Below are 19,717 nucleotides of genomic sequence, written 5' to 3' on the forward strand. Positions count from 1 at the left end.
GGAAAGTAGATCAACACCTGGAAAGTCCCCTGAGAGCTAATTAAAAATACAGCTTTGAAAGGAGTTTGTGAGGGAGAGCTCTCTCCATAAACTGCAGCTGTGTCTAAATATGAGAACTTAAACAGCAAAAATGCTGAAAGTCAACAGGGCTTAGTCATGAAAGAAAATCAGAAATATACTATGAATGAAAGAAATCAAGCCACTATGTAAAATGACTTAATGAAATATCTCATTAAAGAGAGCAGTCCTAAGTGGATCTACTCAAAATTCCCCTTAGGTTGATGTAATGGGGCTTGCTCCCAGGAAAGTGTGTTCTTAGGGCTGCACTATGTGTTTACCAGACAGGAGGAAGAAACAGGTCAGGTAGCTCGTTAGCAGGCAGTCAGCAGGCCCCGCCTAGAAGGCCGAGAGGCCCTCGTTAGCAAGGCCTTCACCACTACCCTTTGCCCAGGGCCCTCTCCCCTTACCTGCTGCTGGCTCCAGGCACTGAGGCACGTCTGAGAGCAAAGAGGCTAGAGTCCAGGGACAGAGGGCAGGGCAAAGCTGGCTGCACCCTGATTGGCCCTATTCTAACTTGGCCAGCCGGACACATCCCACCCCCTAGGCTGTTTCATAAATATATAGAGGAACAACAATGGATAAGGATATCTTTATGCACCCTCTTGCCCAGCTGGTCCAAGGGTTTTAATCTGGGTGTCATGCAGATGATAGCCAGCTCTACCTCCTAATGAGCAGCCTGCTGGACTCCTCCCCCAAAACAACATGCCAGACGTCTGGCAGCTGTGGCTAAGTAGTTCAAGCAGAGTCACCTGAAACTGAACCCTTCAAAGGCAGAAGTCCTGTGGTTGGGTAAGAAAGGGACCAGTGGAGGATGCATGCTTACCCAGCCTGGATGGTGTGCAGGTTAGCTGGATAGTTACACTTCCTTAACACAGGCAAAGGCGGGGGGACCTTTTTCTTGCTTACAGACAGCTAACCTTAAAAAACATTCACAATGATAAACTACTTAACAGTAACATGAAATTTAGAACCTGTGCAAATCTATGCACGCGGAATCAGCCCTTTATCTCTTAAGTGCTAAATTCCAAGATCTTCAATTTAACTTGTTTGGGTTGAATAAAGAGATGTTAAGAGTTAAGCACAAGGAGGAGAGGTAAACAGTACAAATGAGAGTGAAACTTTTTGAGCAGAATACTCCAAAAAATTATTTTTTTATTTTATTTATTTATTACATGTATATATCACTGTCCCCTTGCGGTTCAGGGAGGTTTACAGCATACATGGAAGCCATAAAACACATGTAATAATAGTAGAAACGACCGTAATAACAATAACATCACTAATAGAAACATATCAACTCTAACCCCATAGATTAGTTAATACAGGATTGTCCTCAATGTACTTGATGGGCATCTCTGTATGGGAGGAGACGTTCTAGGGGCCGAGTAGGTGCTGTTGATTCAATTGACCTCAACCAAATGCCTGGCAAAAGAGCTGTATTTTGCAGGCCCTGCAGAACCGTGCTAGCTCTGACAGGGCCTGGACTTCTGGGCTTCTTCATGAAATCTTGTGAGTGTATCCTTAGGGATCTTTAAGCAAAGGCATGAGTACATATGTGATATGATGTTATTGTTTTAGTTAGAAAAAAATTAAATGGTTATTGTTCATTGTTATTTTTCTCCTTCCAACAAAATTCAGCAGAAAAGTTGTCCAAATATGAAGGACTGACCTATTAAACTAGTTTACCTCGCAATGATTTCACAATTATCTATTTCATTAATTTTCTATTCCATTAATTTTCTGATATAACTAAACCTAACCTAAAAAGTTATTATACTAACAAGAAAACTGGCCAGTGACTCTAGTTTTCTTGGAGGGGGGGGCATCATCTGGGCATGAAATGGAGATCACTGTGGGTGGGCACGTAGTTGTGAGTTTCCTGCACTGTTAGACTAGATGACTGGGGGTCTCTTCCAACTCCATGGGCCTTTCTGCATGCCATAAATTTAGCGTCACACTTACCTTGTAAAGACGCTATATTTTGGGTGCTCCCATAATGTTGCCAACATCCAGCATCTGGGCACTAACCGGCAGGCTACATCCTCCATTTTAAAGCGCTAGTTGGGAAATTGCATAAAGTAGATTCCCCAACCTATTTAGCTCTAGCTAAAGAAATGTGTAGAGGTGAAGAAGTGCCACCTCCAATGTCTAGCCCTCGCCCTCGCATCCGCCTCCCTCTCCCTTCTTCCAGGGGACTGGAAGTGCTTTTAAAAAATTAAGAACAGCCTAGAGCAACGAATAAGTGTGCAGGTGATGCTAGAAATAACTTTCTCCCAAAGTTGTAACACAAAGCATGTCTCTCTAAAAAAAAAATAAGGAATGAGATTAATTATTTTAAGTACCAAAACTCGTGATTCCATAAGGGGTGGCATTCAAAAAGCACTATGAATCTATGATAAGATGCACAGGCATATAAATGGAGAAGTATTAATTTTAAAAAATTAGCAGGCATCACAGGACCTTTAAAACATGAAGGAAGGGGTTGGCTGCCTTGCTTGATTGACAGGTGGAAGAGAGTTCTGTATAAACCGTGTTGCTCTCTTCTGCCATTTCCAGCAGCACTTATGGAGGGTAAGAAGCACGAAAAGGTGTCAGACTAAAAAAGGTGTGGAGTGGCTGGGAGGCACAATAATATTTAGTGCTATGCCATTCAGCTGGTGTAAAGCTATTTTTAACGATGTGTGGAAATGCCCCATGATTCTATGAAACTTTTATCCAGGTTGTAAATATTAAGGCCAGAAAGAATGAGCCTTTATGGGGCAAAGCATGATTTAAATCAAATCCGCCCTGTGTGTGCATATGAAAATCCCACAAGTGGACTCAACCAGCATAATCTCTAAGTGAGGCCTTGGTACTTCCTGCTTTGATCCTGCTACAGTTGCTCTTATCAGACTCTGTTCTTCCAGTTGGGTGGGCAGACAGATGTCAGTCTTGATAGGAACCAAATCTGCTCACTAACCACTGCCCGGTAGAAATACTAAATAGCAATAACGCGTTTTTAAAAACGGTTTGCTATCCATGATGGTCCTACGAAGCATGACCAATGAATTTTATTTCACAACGTTTCGGAAATCTAAACTGTCAGACAAGTAGCAGAAATTTATACTGTCACCCTCCCCGCCCCTTATACGACAATGTCGGAAAACGACCATCCCTCACAGATATAGGGTGATTCCCCCACCCCGTTAACAGGACCTGGGGCTGCACGGCTGTTTCTCCTGACCTGCCCCCCTAACTGGCTGCGGGACAGTAAGACTCTGCACAATCTCCGCTCCTACGAGACGCTGTAGGACAAATGAGTAGCGTGCAAGTACTGCAGGGTTGGCTGCTTCACCCCTATCCACCCTGGCCGTGACACGTCGTCAAAAGACCTGCGATGAGTGAAGAGAGTAAACCGCGAAGCTTCATCTGCTCTGAGAAGGGAAGGGAACCCGTCACGGGCAGCCCCGGCGAGCCCTGCGTCTTTCGTGCTTGAAGCCCTTCTTTCCAGGGCTCTCTGAGGAGACGGAGGTGGACCTGGCAGCGGGGCTCCGGCGCCTCTGGATCCGCACGAGGCTCCTTCCGGCTCTCAAAGGCGGCGGGTTTCTGTCCGCCCTTCCCTCCTCGGGCGGAAGGCCGCGTGTCTGAGGTCAGAGGCACGGGCTGTTGGGAGATGTAGTTCCCCGCCGTCCCCGCAGCAAGGCAGCCGCCGCCGCAGGGTCCCCCAGGCCCAGCGGCTTTTCCTGGTCACCTGAGCCGGAGCTCCAGCTTGAAAACGCGAGTCTGGGGCCGACTCAGGCCGGACGCCCTTGCCCGCTTTAACCCTTGCCAGGCAGAACCGGGCCGGGGCCCAGGGGCTGCCGTAAGAGAGGCGGCCGCTGGAGGCCGCCCTCGAGCGGAGGCTGCGGCTGATGCCGGGCTCGTTGGCGGAAGCGGGGCTCGCGTACGTCTTGTGTCAACTGTGCGGCGACCGAAGCGGAGGGGCAGACGTGGCTGCTGCTGCTGCTCGCGGGGCAGGCTTTGCCCGCAGTGATGGAGGCGCGAGGCATGAACCTGCCTCGCGGCCCCGAGAACCTGTGCTTCGACAAGGACGAGTTCATGAAGGTGACGACGGAGCGCGGCAGGGATGGGCTCTTTCGGGGCTGGGGGTCATTCCCGGGGGAGAGCAGTGGCGACGACGCTCTGGGGGGGAGGGGGGGAGGGGGCGGAGGGGTAGCCAGTGAACTTGGGGAATTATCGGCCTAGCAATCTCTCCCGTCCCCTCGTCAAAGTTAGAAGTTGCTCCTCTTTTTTTCCTTCGTAGGGTTCAGGTTGCCCGTGTGGCTTATCGTTTGGGTGGTGGGAAAGAAACAAAAAGCTATGTGATTTTTTTTTTACCCCAAGTGCTATACAGTCTTTTGAGTTTATCAGAACTCTTCATCAGGCAGTTGTTACAAAAATTAGAAACAAGCTGGTTTTCCAGCTCTGGATCATAAGACCCTGTCATGTCAGCTGCCCACAGACTTCCTTGTCAGCTGCTAACTGGTTGGCCCTTGGCACATTACCAAAAGCTCTGTAGTTTGTAGTTCCAGCCTGTAAATGTAAACATCCCCCATGGGGGGCACCATGAGAGGTTAAATGTGTGAATTGTTGCATGTGCATTTGTGTATCAATCAATACTAAGAATATTTATTAAGGGTATATCCTGATATGAGCCTCTTGTGGCGCAGAGTGGTAAGGCAGCCGTCTGAAAGCTTTGCCCATAAGGCTGGGAGTTCAATCCCAGCAGCCGGCTCAAGGTTGACTCAGCCTTCCATCCTTCCGAGGTCGGTAAAATGAGTACCCAGCTTGCTGGGGGGTAAACGGTCATGACTGGGGAAGGCACTGGCAAACCACCCCGTATTGAGTCTGCCATGAAAACGCTAGAGGGCGTCACCCCAAGGGTCAGACATGACTCGGTGCTTGCACAGGGGATACCTTTTTATATCCTGATGCCCTTGTAGAGAATCTACATATACCAGTATATCTAATTCTCATTATGACCAAAGTGTGGATAGTTAAATCCAGAGAGTCATGAACAGAAAAGGTAGATCTAATTCTCATTATGACCAAAGTGTGGATAGTTAAATCCAGAGAGTCATGAACAGAAAAGGTAGATTGTTCTACAAACCTGAAAATGCTCCAGGTTTGCAGGGGGGGGGGGAAATCTGATATCTAAAAGAAAAAACACTTTGGAAGTGAATCCCTCCCAATAATAGAAGCAGCTTTGCAATTTTATGCCAATAAAGGTACTCTGAATCTAGAAGCAGCACTTGTAGTGTAGCATTAAGAAATGAATACCTTCACTGACTGTTGCAAGGTAAGTACAAGGCCTGGTCCTCCACAGTAAAAGTGGAGGAAGGAGCAGGAAATTTTCCAGAGCCTTGGCCTTTGAAGGAGAATTCATCTGGTCCAGGGCTGGTAGCAACGATGAGCAACTTGAAGCCTTACAATTTGCATGACTCACTGAGGCCCAGCAGCTTGCACCTGTTCCACAGCAGCTAGTGATTAGAGTTTCTGACTAGGATCTGGGAGACCCAGGTTTGAATCGCCATTCTGCCACGGAAACTCACTGAGTATTCTTGGGCCAGTCACACATTCTCAGCCCAGCCTGTCTCACAAAGCTGATGTGAAGATAAAATGGAAGAATGATGCCAGCTGCTGTAGATTCTCATTGTGAAGAGAGCTATAAATTATTTAAAGAATATAGCTGGAAATGGGGGGAGAGATGAAAAGTGAATAGCTAGCTGGGTGGGTGGGAGGAAGGGAAAGAAGTAAGCAAATGGAGGATGTGGGGATTGCCATGAGGAAAGTGTGGTCAGGGGAAGATACTTTCTGCATGTCCTTGCAGGTTCTCTGCCAAACAACTGTGCCTGGTGGCTAGCCTAGTGGCCAGCTGTGCCTAGTGGCTGGCACTGCAAAACTGGCCCCTAGTTTTTTCAGGTACAGAATGCCAGGGGGAGGGGAGAAGGGCACATAAAGGTAGGCTACCTTGTTGGTGGAAAGGAAGCAGGAGAGTTGAATGGCTATGGGGGGGGGGGGGGAGTTGCGTTCGAGAGAAAGATTAAATTCCCCCTGCAAGTAATTTTGGTTCCCCCATTTTTGCAACATTCTTTAAGGAATATACTGTTTTGTTTAAATGTGAATAAAGTGGACAACCATTCACATGTTATGTGTTAAAATAATGTATATTGTGTTAAAGAGACAGGTGTTGCCCCCAATTCTTCTTAGAGAACTGTATCTTCCAAGATGTATAGTTGTGTGTGTGCTTGCAAAGGATTTCTAGTAGAAATGTTTGGGCAGCTATTCAAACCCTTCTTTCCGTCCACTGCCTTCCTTTGGATGTCTTATCTAGAGAAAATTCCTCGAAATTTTGAGGCAATTGGAGGAAAGAAATGAGTAATATGGGCAAAATTGAAATATATTAAATACTTCCTCCCTATCAAGCCTGAAATTCTTTTATTGCTTTTAACAATATAAAATGTGTACTGTATATCTTAGTATGTAATGATGATACTGTTAGTCATATTTGTAGATTTTAAAGTGTGCATATATATATAATATACTAGAAAGAAGGAACTGTAAACTGTGGCACCCTGTGCTATCTTAGTACATGTATCTGAGGCTGATCTGTACAACACAACTTCTCAGATCCCTGGCTGGTGGCATGGTGACAGACAAGAAGAGTTAGAATTATAGAATCATGGAATCATAGAATAATAGAGTTGGAAGGGACCTCATGGGTCATCTAGTCCAACCCCCCTGCACTATGCAGGACACTCACATCCCTATCGCTCATCTACTGTAATCTGCCACCCCCTTGAGTCTTCACAGAATCGGCCTCTCCGTCAGATGGCTATCTAGCCTCTGTTTAAACATTTCCAAAGATGGAAAACTGTCCATCTGTTCCACTGAGAAACCGCTCTAACTGTCAAGAACTTCTTCCTGATGTTCAGACAGAATTTCTTTTGAATTAATTTCATCCCATTGGTTCTGGTCGGTCCCTCTGGGGCAAGAGAGAACAACTGCTCCATCCTCTATATTGGCAGCCTTTAAAAGTCAAATCAAATCCCCTCTCAGTCGTCTTCGCTCCAGGCTAAACAGACCAATTTCCCGTAAGCTTTCTTCATACGTCTTGGTCTCCAAACCCCTCACCATTCTTGTTGCCTCCTCTGGACACACTCCAGTTTGTCTACATTCCTCTTCAACTGCATGAGTTGCATGAGTGCTGGTCGTAACACAAGATGTGATGGAATTTTATTTCGTTTTTTAAATCCTAAGCACCTCAGTGTCCCCCATGCCCTCCTTGCTCTGGGCGCTCCTTATCCCATGGGTTATTATGAACTATCCAAAGGAAGTTGTAGAATTTATTACTTTGAAGCTATTATTTTGAAGGAGAATTGTGGACACACAGTAACATCTTAGGAGCCTCCATTCTTTTTGGTGGTTTGGAATCAGAAGTCTATGTTTTTTAAATCTTGGTCCACCTGTGGCCTGGAAATCTGGAATTGGAGATAATCTGCAGGCTATAGAGATCAGCTCCCCGGGGGGAAACGGCTGTTTTGGAGGGGAGACTCCGCAATGACAACTAATCTCCAGGCTCCTGGAGATGAAAGGGCTTGCTTGGGAGGGGGGAACTCTGTAGCACTGGAGGGCATTTCCAGGCAACAGCGATCAGTCCCCTTGGAGAAAAGGGCTACTTGGGAGAGGGGACTCTCTTGCTTTGGATCCCATGGAGGTGCAGGGATGCCAGGCTCCAGGTGGGAAACAGAAAGAAATGCTGGGTGGCAGTAATTGCTAATAACAATACACATCAAATAATTATTAAACTTTCTCAATTACTGCCTCTATGTCAGCTTTCACAACTTTTTTACCACAAACCCATGAAATATTCTTCAGGCCTGGAGGAACCCCAGAAGGGGGATCTCCAGGGCTCAGCTGGAGGCTAGCATCCCTGTCATTGTTCAGGGATGCCAGCCTCCAGGTGGGACTTGGAGAACCTCAAGAATGAAAGCTACTCTCCAGACTGCAGAGATCAGTTCCCATGGAGGAAAAGGCTGCTTGGGACAGGGACAGGGGGCTGTGTAGCACTCCCCTCTACAAACAGGCATGCATGCACACACACAACAGAGAGGGGGGGGGAGGGAGGAAGAGAGAGAGAGAGAGAGAGACCGCTGAGGGACTGCTTATCTCCTCATGCACCTTGCAGGACTCTCTGCTCTGTGGGTAGGAATCTGCTAGTTGTCCCTGGCCCTCGGTCCTGACCCCAACCTCGTGGAATTAACTTCTGGAAGAACGTATGGCCCTGATGGAGCTCTGTTTGGTTGAGGCCAGGCCAGGAAGAACTGCTCCCTCTCTGTGCAGGTCTATACAAAGCCTGCTGGGACGTACCTTGTAGCTGCCCCCTGTAGGATGGGGGGAGCAGATGGGAGGGGTATAGTGGGTCATCCTGTTGTGGTTTTTACCACCATCTTGGGTTTTGTTTGGGAATTTTACTGTTTTATGGGATTTTAGATTTATGTAAACTGCTATGAGCCGGTTGATTCCAGGAGTGACAGTCAAAAACTTTGAAAATACATAAATAAATAAGACTTAAGCCATCCTCCTGCAACAACTTCTTCTGCCTGTGCCCTAGCTACATCTCTTTAAGGCAATGACAATTTGTACAGCTTGGTGCAGTGGTTAAGAACAGCAGCTTTTAATGTGGCAAGCTGGATTTGATTCCCTGCTCCTCCACATGCTGGGTGATGTTGGATTACTCACAGTCCTGTTAGAAACTGTTCTCACAGAGCAGTTTCTCTCAGAGCTCTTTCAGCCTCACCTACCTCACAGGGTGTCTGTTGTAGGGAGAGGAAGGGAAGGCTATTATAAGCCATTCTGAATTCCTTTGGGCAGTGAAAAGCAGGGTATAAAAACCAACTCTTCTACTGGGAAGGTGCTACTGGGAAACAATGTCTCCTCCCCTATATGGCCTCAGGGTGTTTCTGTGCCCCTTCTACAGTTTCCCCATCTTCCATGCCATTGGTCTCAAATTTGCTTTGTTGTGATGGTCTTGGAAAGACTGCAACAAGACCAAGGTGGTATCCATATGGAAAGGGAAAGTCAATAGCTTGGCAGTCCCACCCACATCATCTTATTTCCCCTGCACCAGAAGGCATGCAGAGGCTGCCCCAAGAGGCAGTTCACTCCCCCCCCCCCAATGTTCTCTGAGTTGAAAGAGGCCAGGGCAATTTACTTACAGCAGAGCATGCTTTGAGGCCAGTTCCTCTTCCACCCAGCAAATTTCTGAAATTGGCAGAAAGGTGGAGGTGGAGAGCTGACTCTTTTCCTGGCAAAGTGCTCCCTCCTAATTGGGGTTAAACTACCAGGGCAGGCTATTCCAGGCTGAGGACCATAACTTAGTCATGAGTAAACTTTCCCGGGGCAGTGCCATGACTTACTCATGAGTAAACATTTGCAAGGTAGAGGCTTTTCCTGGCCACCCTAAGTTCCAGAGGGCTGGCAGGGGTGCATTCCTGCCCCTTCCACAGCCCCCTCTTCCAGATAACACACAGAGGCTGCCCCAGGAGGCAACTTGTTCCTTCACATTGCCTCTGATTTCACGGAGGCTAGGGGACCAGGGTAACTGGCATGTTCTGAGGCTTCCTGGAGGGGGTGGGAAGGGGAGGGGCCCCAGGTGGACTTGAATACCATATTCTGCACCATCACTCCACTTCCGAGGTTTCCCAATCCTGAATAATGTCTCACGGATTTAAAATTTCCTTCTGCAGCAAGAAGGATTGATCCGGAGTGACCCTACCTTTATTGTGCGATATCTTAGAGTGCTTTTAAACCTCAGTATTTTAAGGCTGTTTTGAATCTGGGCTTTCCTCCGTGGTAGAGTACCCGTGATTGGCCACAGGTGGTCATGTGACAAACTTGCCTTAAAGGAGAAGCCTTTATTTCTCTCAACTTCTGTCGGTCCTGGATTTTTTGTCCTTTCTCTGCCTTTTTCGATCCTCTCCCACCCCCCTCTCTAAGAAAAGAAAGAGGCTCCCTGCTTGGCTTCTCCCCCCCCCTTCAAGAAAAGAAAGAAAGAGGCTTGGCTCCCCCCCCTTCTGAACTACGCTAACCACGTCCAGAAGACTTTCCTGTTTCAATGGGGGGGGGGGGGTGAAAGAGGAAGATCCGAGTTTAAAGCAATCTGAATACAACAGGATTGACAATGGAATAAACAAAGTCAGTGCAGACTCTGCTGAGGATCAAGCATGCTTCTCCAGATTACATTCCATTGCTCTTAACTCCTACACCACACTGGCTAGATGAATACATAACAAAACAATAAATTATGGGGAAATTATATGGTTATTTAGGTGCAGTGAAAAGTCATTAAAACATAGTATACTTTCCACAGGGAATCCCAAACATTTGTGATGTAATGGTTTATAAACCCCTGTGCTTTTCTTTCCTTTTTCATCTGCAGCCAGACTTTGATGTTGACCACTTTGTGTCTGAATGCAGAAAACGTGTTCAGTTGGAAGAGCTCCGAGATGACCTTGAGCTCTACTACAAACTTCTTAAAACTGCCATGGTGGAGCTCATAAATAAGGATTATGCAGACTTTGTTAATCTTTCCACCAATCTGGTAAGTTTTCCAGTTGAATTCTACATGTGGTTATGGTCATTTCTAGTTATGCTATTAGCATAGACTATGATATTGAACAAACTATCTGTAAGGGCAGCTCTTGATACTTTAAGTAGGAAATAGAATCCTTACAACAAGAACTTGAAAGACATGTTGAAAGGATGTTTGGGTAGGTAAGCAGTCTTCAGTATGGTCTACTGGTGACTGACAAAAAAAGGCTGCCAGATATACAGGCTAACTAAAAGTGCTCTTAGTTGTTATGACATATTTCAGTTACACAGAAACCACTGGGACTTGACTGCATTTAACTGTGCCTGGATTGAGGTTAGCAACCTTATCTGTGGCTTGGCAACACATCATTCTAAACCCCCAAGAGGTGCTCCCAAGCTTGCTAGTGAAGCCTTTAAGAAAATAGTTTGCAAGCATACTAGTATGATCTGGTTCAGCTATTCAGTAATTATACCATGTTCTTGCCATTTTTGTAGGTTGGTATGGATAAAGCCCTTAATCAGCTTTCAGTGCCTTTGGGACAGCTGCGAGAAGAAGTAATGGTATGTTCTGAAGTCATGTTGAAGCCCTGTAAAATGTCTACTGCTTACTATAATGTTTTGTTGGGGAGTCAGTCCAGTTTTTGGAAGTTTTAAGAAAGCGGTGCACAGATTCTGTATGGTGCTGAAACATGAGGCTTCTGTAGAGCAACAGAATTTCATTTCCCCCAAGACTAATTTTTATAGACTACTTTAGATAGCCTTTTAAACTAGACTTTTAATTACTTTTACTCTTCTTCCTTGGGCTAATGTCATAAGATTAGGGCAAGAGATTCCCAACCAGGGCTTCATGAGATCTCCATGAGGATGGCCACCCTCATCACTTAGCCAGCTGACCACTTCTGGCCTGGTTTGGGGGGTGGCCATCCTCAAATGTAGTCCTGTTCACTTTTGGCTGTATTTGCACTTTGGGTGCAACATAAGATTTAGAGTGTTACAAGATGATTAAAAACATGGTGGCCTTGCAGTTCCAAATATTAATTTACATAGGTAAGCAACAGCTTTGGTTTGGATAACAGATTGGATTACCGATCCAAAAGGAAGCAGTGTTAAATTAGAGACAATGGACACTAAAGGAACTAGACAATGGACACTAAAAAGGAATTCATAATTATCTACGGGTTAAAAAATTGCTGAGAATGATTCAAAAGTTAGATGGAAAACATAAGCGACAATTTGTTGGTTTAAATGGAGAGAAAGATTAAGTCCATCAATCTCGACACTGACCTCTTTAATAAATGTTTACTATGATTTAAGCTCAAGAAAAACAGACAAAGGGAAATAAAATAATGGCAAATTGTTAAGGAAGAAGGGGAAAATATACCAGAGCTAATCTACCATCAAATAGCATCAAAACTGAAAGAACAACTTAAAAAAGAAGGTGGTCAGTTAAGAGAAAAAACTGCTCATGAAAAATTAATAAGAGGTGATACAAATCATCTGTTAGGTAAAATCTGTAAACTGTTATTGCTGTGCATTTGTGAGGCACAAGTTAAAGATGTATGACTAAATGGGCTCACAATTTTGGAAAAAATATAAATATGGATCAGTAGGAAGTGTTATGAGTCAATGAACTGAAATTTACTGAATGTCAAATCTTAAAAGAAAAGTGGTATAAATGTTTTTTGGTTGGTATATTGCTCCTAATAGCAAGAGCAACTAAGGGTTATAATGGGAAATGTTGGAAATGTCAGGATATAAATGCATCATTTTATCATATGTGACTTGTCAGAAAGCAAGGAGATATTGGATTATGATTTATAATTAAATAGATGCAAAAGATATTGCAAATTAAATGTGTAGTATTAGATCCAAAATGTATGTTATTAAATATAGTACCAAATAACATTAAAATGCATAGTGAGCTTGTTAAGTATATAACAGCTGCAAGGATTCTATATGCATCAAGATGGAAGGAGGAAACTCCACCAGAGCTTATGGACTGGTCAAACAAGGTGGCAGAATAGCAAAATCTTCATATCTGATGCACAACAGAGTAACAGCAGACTTCAGAAGAAAATGGAGCCCTGTTTTAGATTATATAGATCAGTAATCTCTGAGAGAATGAAATAACTGATTTATAAAATGAGAATGGTAATATTATGGGTCTCCCCTGCCCCTTTTCTCTTTCTAAAACCTGTTTTATAGGAAAAGATCTTATTTTTCCCATTCAATTCTGTTTTCTAATATTTTAGAGTCTTAAATCATGTGTCAGTGAAGGAATTAAAGCAATTGATGAGCGTGTGTCTAAGCAAGAAGATATCAGAAGAAAAAAGGTATATCAATTATTATTTTTAATTTGTATTATCTAACCAAAGGCCAAAAGTAATTAAAAACTATGCTGTGTGATCAAAAACCTGATCAATTGTTGTGGGACCCTAAGTGATATACCAGAAGAACAAAATGAAGAGTCGGATTTCTCTCACACCGGTGCTGTTTACATCTTAATCTGTTTCCACTGATGTTGTAAAATGTGCATTTAAATTTAAAGGTTAACATTATATTAAATTATGATAGTTTCACGGTCCTAATGTTTTGTGTGCTTTTTCTTCGGCTTCCCTTTGAATTAATTTCTTTGCTCTCCCTCATAGGATTTTCCCCTTCCCTCTTAGCTGAGCAGCCACTTTTTCTCTCTTCTTTGTTTTTCTATGGCTGTCCCGTCCAGTCATTTGAATTTTCATTGGTAAATGCTGTTCCAGCCTAGGGAACTGAGAGGAGAGACTAAAATCCTTCTTTTGTCTTTGTATGATAAATCACACAAGGGGATGATGGCAAAGCAAAACTAACAAATGTTTTTATTTCACTTTGAGCTCACCACCTCCTTAGCCAGCCAATCCCACCACTGCTGAATTACCCTGACTGTGAATTCTCCCCCCACACACACACACCACACGCCTGTATCTAGCTTTCTACGCATAGGTTAAAACCATTACCATGGGTCGTATCCTCTGCTGCCAACAGGAACCGTTCCCTGCCTTCCTCCCAGTGACAACCTTTCAGATATTTAAAGAGAGTAATCATGTTCCCTCTTAACCTCCTCTTCTTCAGGCTGAACATTCCCAGTTCCCTTCAGCCTTTCCTCATAGGGTATTTTATTCTGATATTTTATTTCCCTTGTTCCCAGGATCCTTCTTGATCTTCTCACAGTTTGCCTCACTGTCACCCTCCAACTGACACTCTCAACTGAAGAATTCCATTGGAATTCCCTGTCACTCTAGATTCTCAGCCCAGGTTGCAGCATCCACCACATGTCCCACCCTTTTTCTCCCTTAATTCAGTAAAGTGTATCAGGTGTTTTCAGTTTACATTTTTAAAATCCCAACAGGTTAAACATCCTATCCTATATAAGGTAAAGGTAAAGGTATCCCCTGTGCAAGCACCGAGTCATGTCTGACCCTTGGGGTGACGCCCTCCAGCGTTTTCATGGCAGACTCAATACAGTGTGGTTTGCCAGTGCCTTCCCCAGTCATTACCGTTTTACCCCCCAGCAGCAAGGTGGGTACTCATTTTACCGACCTCGGAAGGATGGAAGGCTGAGTCAACCTTGAGCCGGCTGCTGGGATTGAACTCCCAGCCTCATGGGCAAAGGTTTCAGTCGGCTCCCTTACCACTCTGCGCCACAAGAGGCTCTCCTATCCTATATAACCATATATAATTCACATCCGGTTTACAACTTGCACCATTAGATGTTCCCGGAGAGTGCTTCAGCGAATTCATTTTTCCCTCTTGCATACTCAATGTCAAAGTTGAAATCCTGTAATAGGTGACTCCATCTAATTAATTTGCTATTGGTATTTGGTTCAACCAACATAATAGGGAATGGTTGGTGCACAATGTGAATTTTGTCCCCCAGATGCATGAATGTAACTGTCTTAAAAATGTGATGTTAAATAGCCTCCTTTGCCTTCTGTGAATTAACAACCACCAGGCATACTTAGGAGCTGGAGCCAGTTACTTAAGCATCTTAAGGATGCTTTCCTAGGAATAAGTCCCATTGAATAACCTTACTTCTGAGTAGACCTGTTTAAGATTGTTCCTATAACCTCTTATCCAACAACAGGACAGTGTCAGGAGTATCTAGAACCCAGGCATGTGGGTGTTTACCATGACTCATCTGCCTGTGCTGATATGTGGGAGACAAGGAGCAGAGGAATAGTGGGGATCATCATGCCATATAATACAATAATTTCCCTTTTCAGGTTCTATCTCTTAGTAGTGAAAAAGGACCTGCCTTACCTATTGAGTTGAATAGCTTTGAAAAACATGTTCTCTTCAACATAAGTTTTGCTTTGCTTTCTTTAAACAGATGTGTGTATTGAGACTTATTCAAGTCATCAAATCAGTTGAGAAAATTGAGAAAATTCTGCACTCCCAGAACTCTAAAGAAATGTCATTGCTAGAAGGAAGCAGGTATAGTGTTGTTTGGTGCATTCTGTCATTTTTGTTGTTTAGGTATGGGTTTTAAATTAAAGATAAAGGTAAAAGTATCCTCTGTGCAAGCACCGAGTCATGTCTGACCCTTGGGGTGATGCCCTCTAGCGTTTTCATGGCAGACTCAATACGAGGTGGTTTGCCAGTGCCTTCCCCAGTCATTACCGTTTATCCCCCAGCAAGCTGGGTACTCATTTTACCGACCTCGGAAGGATGGAAGGGTTTTAAATTATTGTTACATTGCTTCTGCCACATTAATTGCTTCTGTCACTAGTATGTTTTTACTAGGACCAACTAAAGAATCATATGCTGGAACTTTGATTAAGGAAGGGGCAGTGTTTGAAAGAAAAAGATGTTTTCAGACTTAATGGGAAAAGACCCTAATACATAATGAGCAGTCTTGAAAGGGAGTAAAAGAGATACTGTAGACTTAATGAAATTATCTATGTAGCATGCTTTAATCCTCCTTTTTGTAAGGAGCTTGGAGCTGTATGTATGCATCTCCTGTTAGCTTAAATGGTATTGGGTACAGAATAATTCTTAAGGTGCACAAAAAATCCCAGGTTAAAGAATTAAACAGATGGGCATGTTCCCTTTGAGAATATAAAAATCAACCGTCACAGGTTTTTGTGTACTAACATAGTTACCTGTAGTCACAATAAACTAGCTATAGATTGAGGCCATTTCCCATTTATTCCTATATAGAATCTTTAACCACTCCTGCGGTTAAATAAAAGGGTAAGGCCACCTGGGGAGGAGTTAGGGCGGGCCCTGTCCAGGATAAAAACTCAGAGGGCCCAATCAGGAGCCGTGAAGCGGCTCCTGATTGGGCCCTCCAAGTGTCCATCCAGGGCCAAGCAGCCAATGGGGAGGCACGCGAAGCGCCTTCTTATTGGCCCCTCACCAGGACAGACCAAAATTCCATTCACCCAGCCCAGTCTGGCTGCCAGTCTGTTCCTCACCACCGAAGGGAGAGGAGGTCAGTAGGGCTGCCAAGGGGGACAAGAACAGAGGCTGTGCCAGCCCTTTTCACCTCAAGGCTGTCCTAATTGCCATGTCCAACTGCAAATTGCCTCAGAGTCCTGACAGAGCTGGCAGGAGGCTGCAGAGTGCTCCCCCCCCCCATGAGGCCTGCTGCAAAGGAGCCTCTGACAGGCCCTGACTGAGGGAAGGAGGCCTTTCCAAGAGCAATGCAGGGGAATCTGAGGGCCTTCCTTTTGAGGGGGGGGGGACTTTCCCCTTCTGCCAAACAGTTGCCTGACAGGGAGGCCACAGAAAAGCCCCTTTTCACTTAAAATACTGCTCTGGCCAGGGGTTAGACACAGCCAAGCCATGTGTCTTTCTTCTTTGCAACTCTCTGCAGGTTTGAGGCCACTGCACAGCATTATTCTGCAGAAGAAACTGGCTCTTTTGTCTCCTGTTTCATCTGCACAACAACCCTGTGCAGTAGGCCTCAACATTCAACCCCATGCCCTTACAGACTGGACAACTCCTCCCCTTCCTCTTCCCACTGCCAAGCTCTAGCGCCCGTTGTATTCTTGGAGACAACGGGCTTTGCCCCTAGTCATAGAATAATAGAGTTGGAAGGGACCTCATGGGTCATCTAGTCCAACCTCCTGCACTATGCAGGACACTCACAACCCTATCGCTCATCCACTGTAACCTGCCACCCCCTTAAACCTTCATAGAATCAGCCTCTGTATCAGGTGGCTATCCAGCCTCTGTTTAAAAATTTCCAAAGATGGAGAACCCACCACCTCCCGAGGAAGTCTGTTTCCCTGAGAAACCGCTCTAACTGTCAGGAACTTTTTCCGGATATTTAGACGGAATTTCTTTTGAATTAATTTCATCCCATTGGTTCTGGTCTATCCCTCCAGGGCAAGAGAGAACAACTCTGCTCCATCCTCTATATCAGTGGGGGAGGGGAAGAGAGGCACCTCCCTGCCCCCCGCAGCCCGGTATCGAGGTTTTCACGGCCCTGTTCTATATGGCAGCCTTTTAAATACTTGAAGATGGTTATCAAATCCCCTCTGGGTACAGCTTCTGTGTTCAAAAGACAAGCATTTGTGAACCATAATGTATAAAAAACACACATGTGTCTCCCCTCCCCCCCTCCAAGTCTGTATATGTGGTAGTAAATAGTGATTTGGCCATGTTTCCCAGTTTTCAGCAAAACAGATGTACAAGGATTTTCATAGGCACTGTACCACCCAAATGTTATATTAGAGTAAGGAAAAAGGTTACATATGAAGATGTTATCTATGGTGTCTTAGTTAATTTGTTATCTGTTTGCCTCATGACTATTCAAGAAAGGGGGAGAGAGTAAAATCTTTAGCCTCCACTCAAGTTTTGCTATTGAGAACTGACTCCTCAGCTCTTCTCTTAGCATTGTAAAGTAAAAAGAATCATAGAGTTGGGAGGATCCACACAACCTATCTAGTCTAACCCCTTTCTCATTGCAGTAACAGCCTAAGCACCCAGGATAAGTAGTTGTGCAGTCACTGCTTAAAAGACTGGCAGTGAGGGGAAGCTCACCACCTCCTTAGGCAGCCTATTCCACTCTGAACTTCTCATACTGTGACATTTTTTTTAGTATCATTCTACATGGCATTTAAAGCCATTACTGTGAGCCTCATTCTCTGCTGCCAATAGGAACCATTCCCTGCCCTCTTCCAAGTGACAACCTTAAGGAGAGCAATCATGTCCCCTCTCAGCCTCTTCTTCTGCAGGCTATATATCTTCCTCAGCTTTTCCTTGCAGGGATGAGTCTCCAGGCCCTGAATCATCCTCATCACTCTGCTCTGCAGCCTCTCAAGTTTGCTCACATCCTTTCTGAGTTATGTGTCTGTAAAGGAAATACATGTTTTACTTTAAATGCTAATAGCAGAGTAATGGGAATGATTTTGATATTCAAAACAAAGCAGAGACAGAAAGGGCAAACCTCATATGTTTCCTGTACTATTCCAAAAGCCAGTTTGGTGTAGTGGTTAGGAGTGCGGACTTCTAATCTGGCATGCTGGGTTTGATTCTGCGCTCCCCCACATGCAGCCAGCTGGGTGACCTTGGGCTCGCCACAGCCCTGGTAAAACTTTTGAGCAGTGATATCAGGGCTCTCTCAGCCTCACCCACTTCACAGGGTGTCTGTTGTGGGGAGAGGAATGGGAAGGCGACTGTAAGCCGCTTTGAGCCTCCTTCGGGTATAGAAAAGCAGCATATAAGAACCAACCTTCTTCAAATTGAGAATGCAGTTGGTAGTATCTACTTAGGTAAAATAAATTATCCTGTACTTGTCTGAGCTATCACATTTTAGTCTAGAGCCATCCTGGTTCTGGGTTCTTGGTCACTGTCAAGTATCATGAAATGTTGGGAAATTGCTACTTTAAAGATTCATACCCCCATCTTTCCACCGTTAGGCCTTCAAGACTGTAGCCAAGCATATTAGTTTTCAGTCTCAGCAGGGATGGATTTTTAGAGTAAACATTCTGTCCTAGAATAAATTGTGTGTGTGTGTGGGGGGGGGGTGAAATTAATTCAAGCAGTGTAGTAAAATCTTGTTTTTATGTGTGTCACTTTTGCAAGCCCTCTTCTGACTGGACAGATTTTAGAGAGAATTGCCACGGAATTCAACCAACTACAGTTTCATGCAGTACAGAGCAAAGGAATGCCCCTTCTAGATAAACTGAGACCAGTAAGTATATTCCTTGACTTCACAGAATACTCTCAGCAATGGTGTTTCTATTTTGCTGCATAACTTAAACAAAACCACTTTTTAAAAACCGTTTTCAGTGACTATAGGAATGTTCTTCCTATGCTTATTTTGAGCATGTTTGAAATGAACATACAGTGAACAGAGTACAAAAATTAACTCCTGTTTATCAAGTGGCTAGCCATGCAATCTTCTTTCTTCTCAGAGTCTCTGAAATCTTGTCTCTGCAATCTTAGTTACAAATCTGTTTGACTTGTGCCAGCTCTGTTTAGCAATATCTCACTGAGGCATCTGTTCAGTGTAACATACGGTAATAAAAAACAGTACACAAAGTTGAATTACTGCAGTGCACTCTATGTCATGCTGCTCCTGAAAAGTATTTGGAAACTACAAGTAATACAAAACACTGCAGCAAGGTTGTTGACTGGAGTAGGTCGTAGGGACCATGTCACTCCTGTCTTGGCCCACCTACACTGGCTTCCAGTTTTTTTCCAAGCACAATCCAAGATGCTGGTTTTGACCCTCAAACCCTTATATGGTTTGGGACTGACATATTTGAAGGACTGCCTAATCTGTTACGAGCCTACCTATTGTCATCTTTGGAGGCCTGCTTCAGGTGCGCCCACCTTATGAGATTAGGCAGCTGGCAACACTGGAGAGGGCCCTCTTGGTCATAGCACCAGAATTGTGGAAGCAGGTGAAGACATTTTTGTTTAATTTGGCATCCCATCCTTCCTATGTATATGTATTTTTGCTCTGTTTTTTTATTCTTTAAAAAGTTGTTTTAATGAGGTATGTTTGGGAGGGTAGTTTATTTGAATGGTTTTATAACGTATTTTGTCATGTCTATTT

At 44.4% G+C, this 19,717-nt stretch overlaps 1 protein-coding gene across 1 annotated transcript in view; it reads left to right on the top strand.

The window, feature by feature from the left end:
* Window positions 1–3,677: 3,677 nt before the first annotated feature.
* The window catches only part of COG2 (component of oligomeric golgi complex 2), a 38,376-nt gene continuing 22,336 nt past the window's right edge, over window positions 3,678–19,717 (top strand). Inside the window, exons 1-6 of the mRNA XM_077346477.1 lie at window positions 3,678–4,143; window positions 10,520–10,681; window positions 11,167–11,232; window positions 12,924–13,004; window positions 15,035–15,138; window positions 18,739–18,847. Of these exons, the coding sequence (XP_077202592.1) occupies window positions 4,072–4,143; window positions 10,520–10,681; window positions 11,167–11,232; window positions 12,924–13,004; window positions 15,035–15,138; window positions 18,739–18,847 (594 nt within the window). The 5' untranslated portion in view covers window positions 3,678–4,071. The remainder of the gene's footprint in view (window positions 4,144–10,519; window positions 10,682–11,166; window positions 11,233–12,923; window positions 13,005–15,034; window positions 15,139–18,738; window positions 18,848–19,717) is intronic.

Source organism: Paroedura picta, chromosome 1 (genome assembly GCF_049243985.1).
Source record: "Paroedura picta isolate Pp20150507F chromosome 1, Ppicta_v3.0, whole genome shotgun sequence".
In the NCBI taxonomy this organism is placed as follows: Eukaryota; Metazoa; Chordata; class Lepidosauria; order Squamata; family Gekkonidae; genus Paroedura; species Paroedura picta.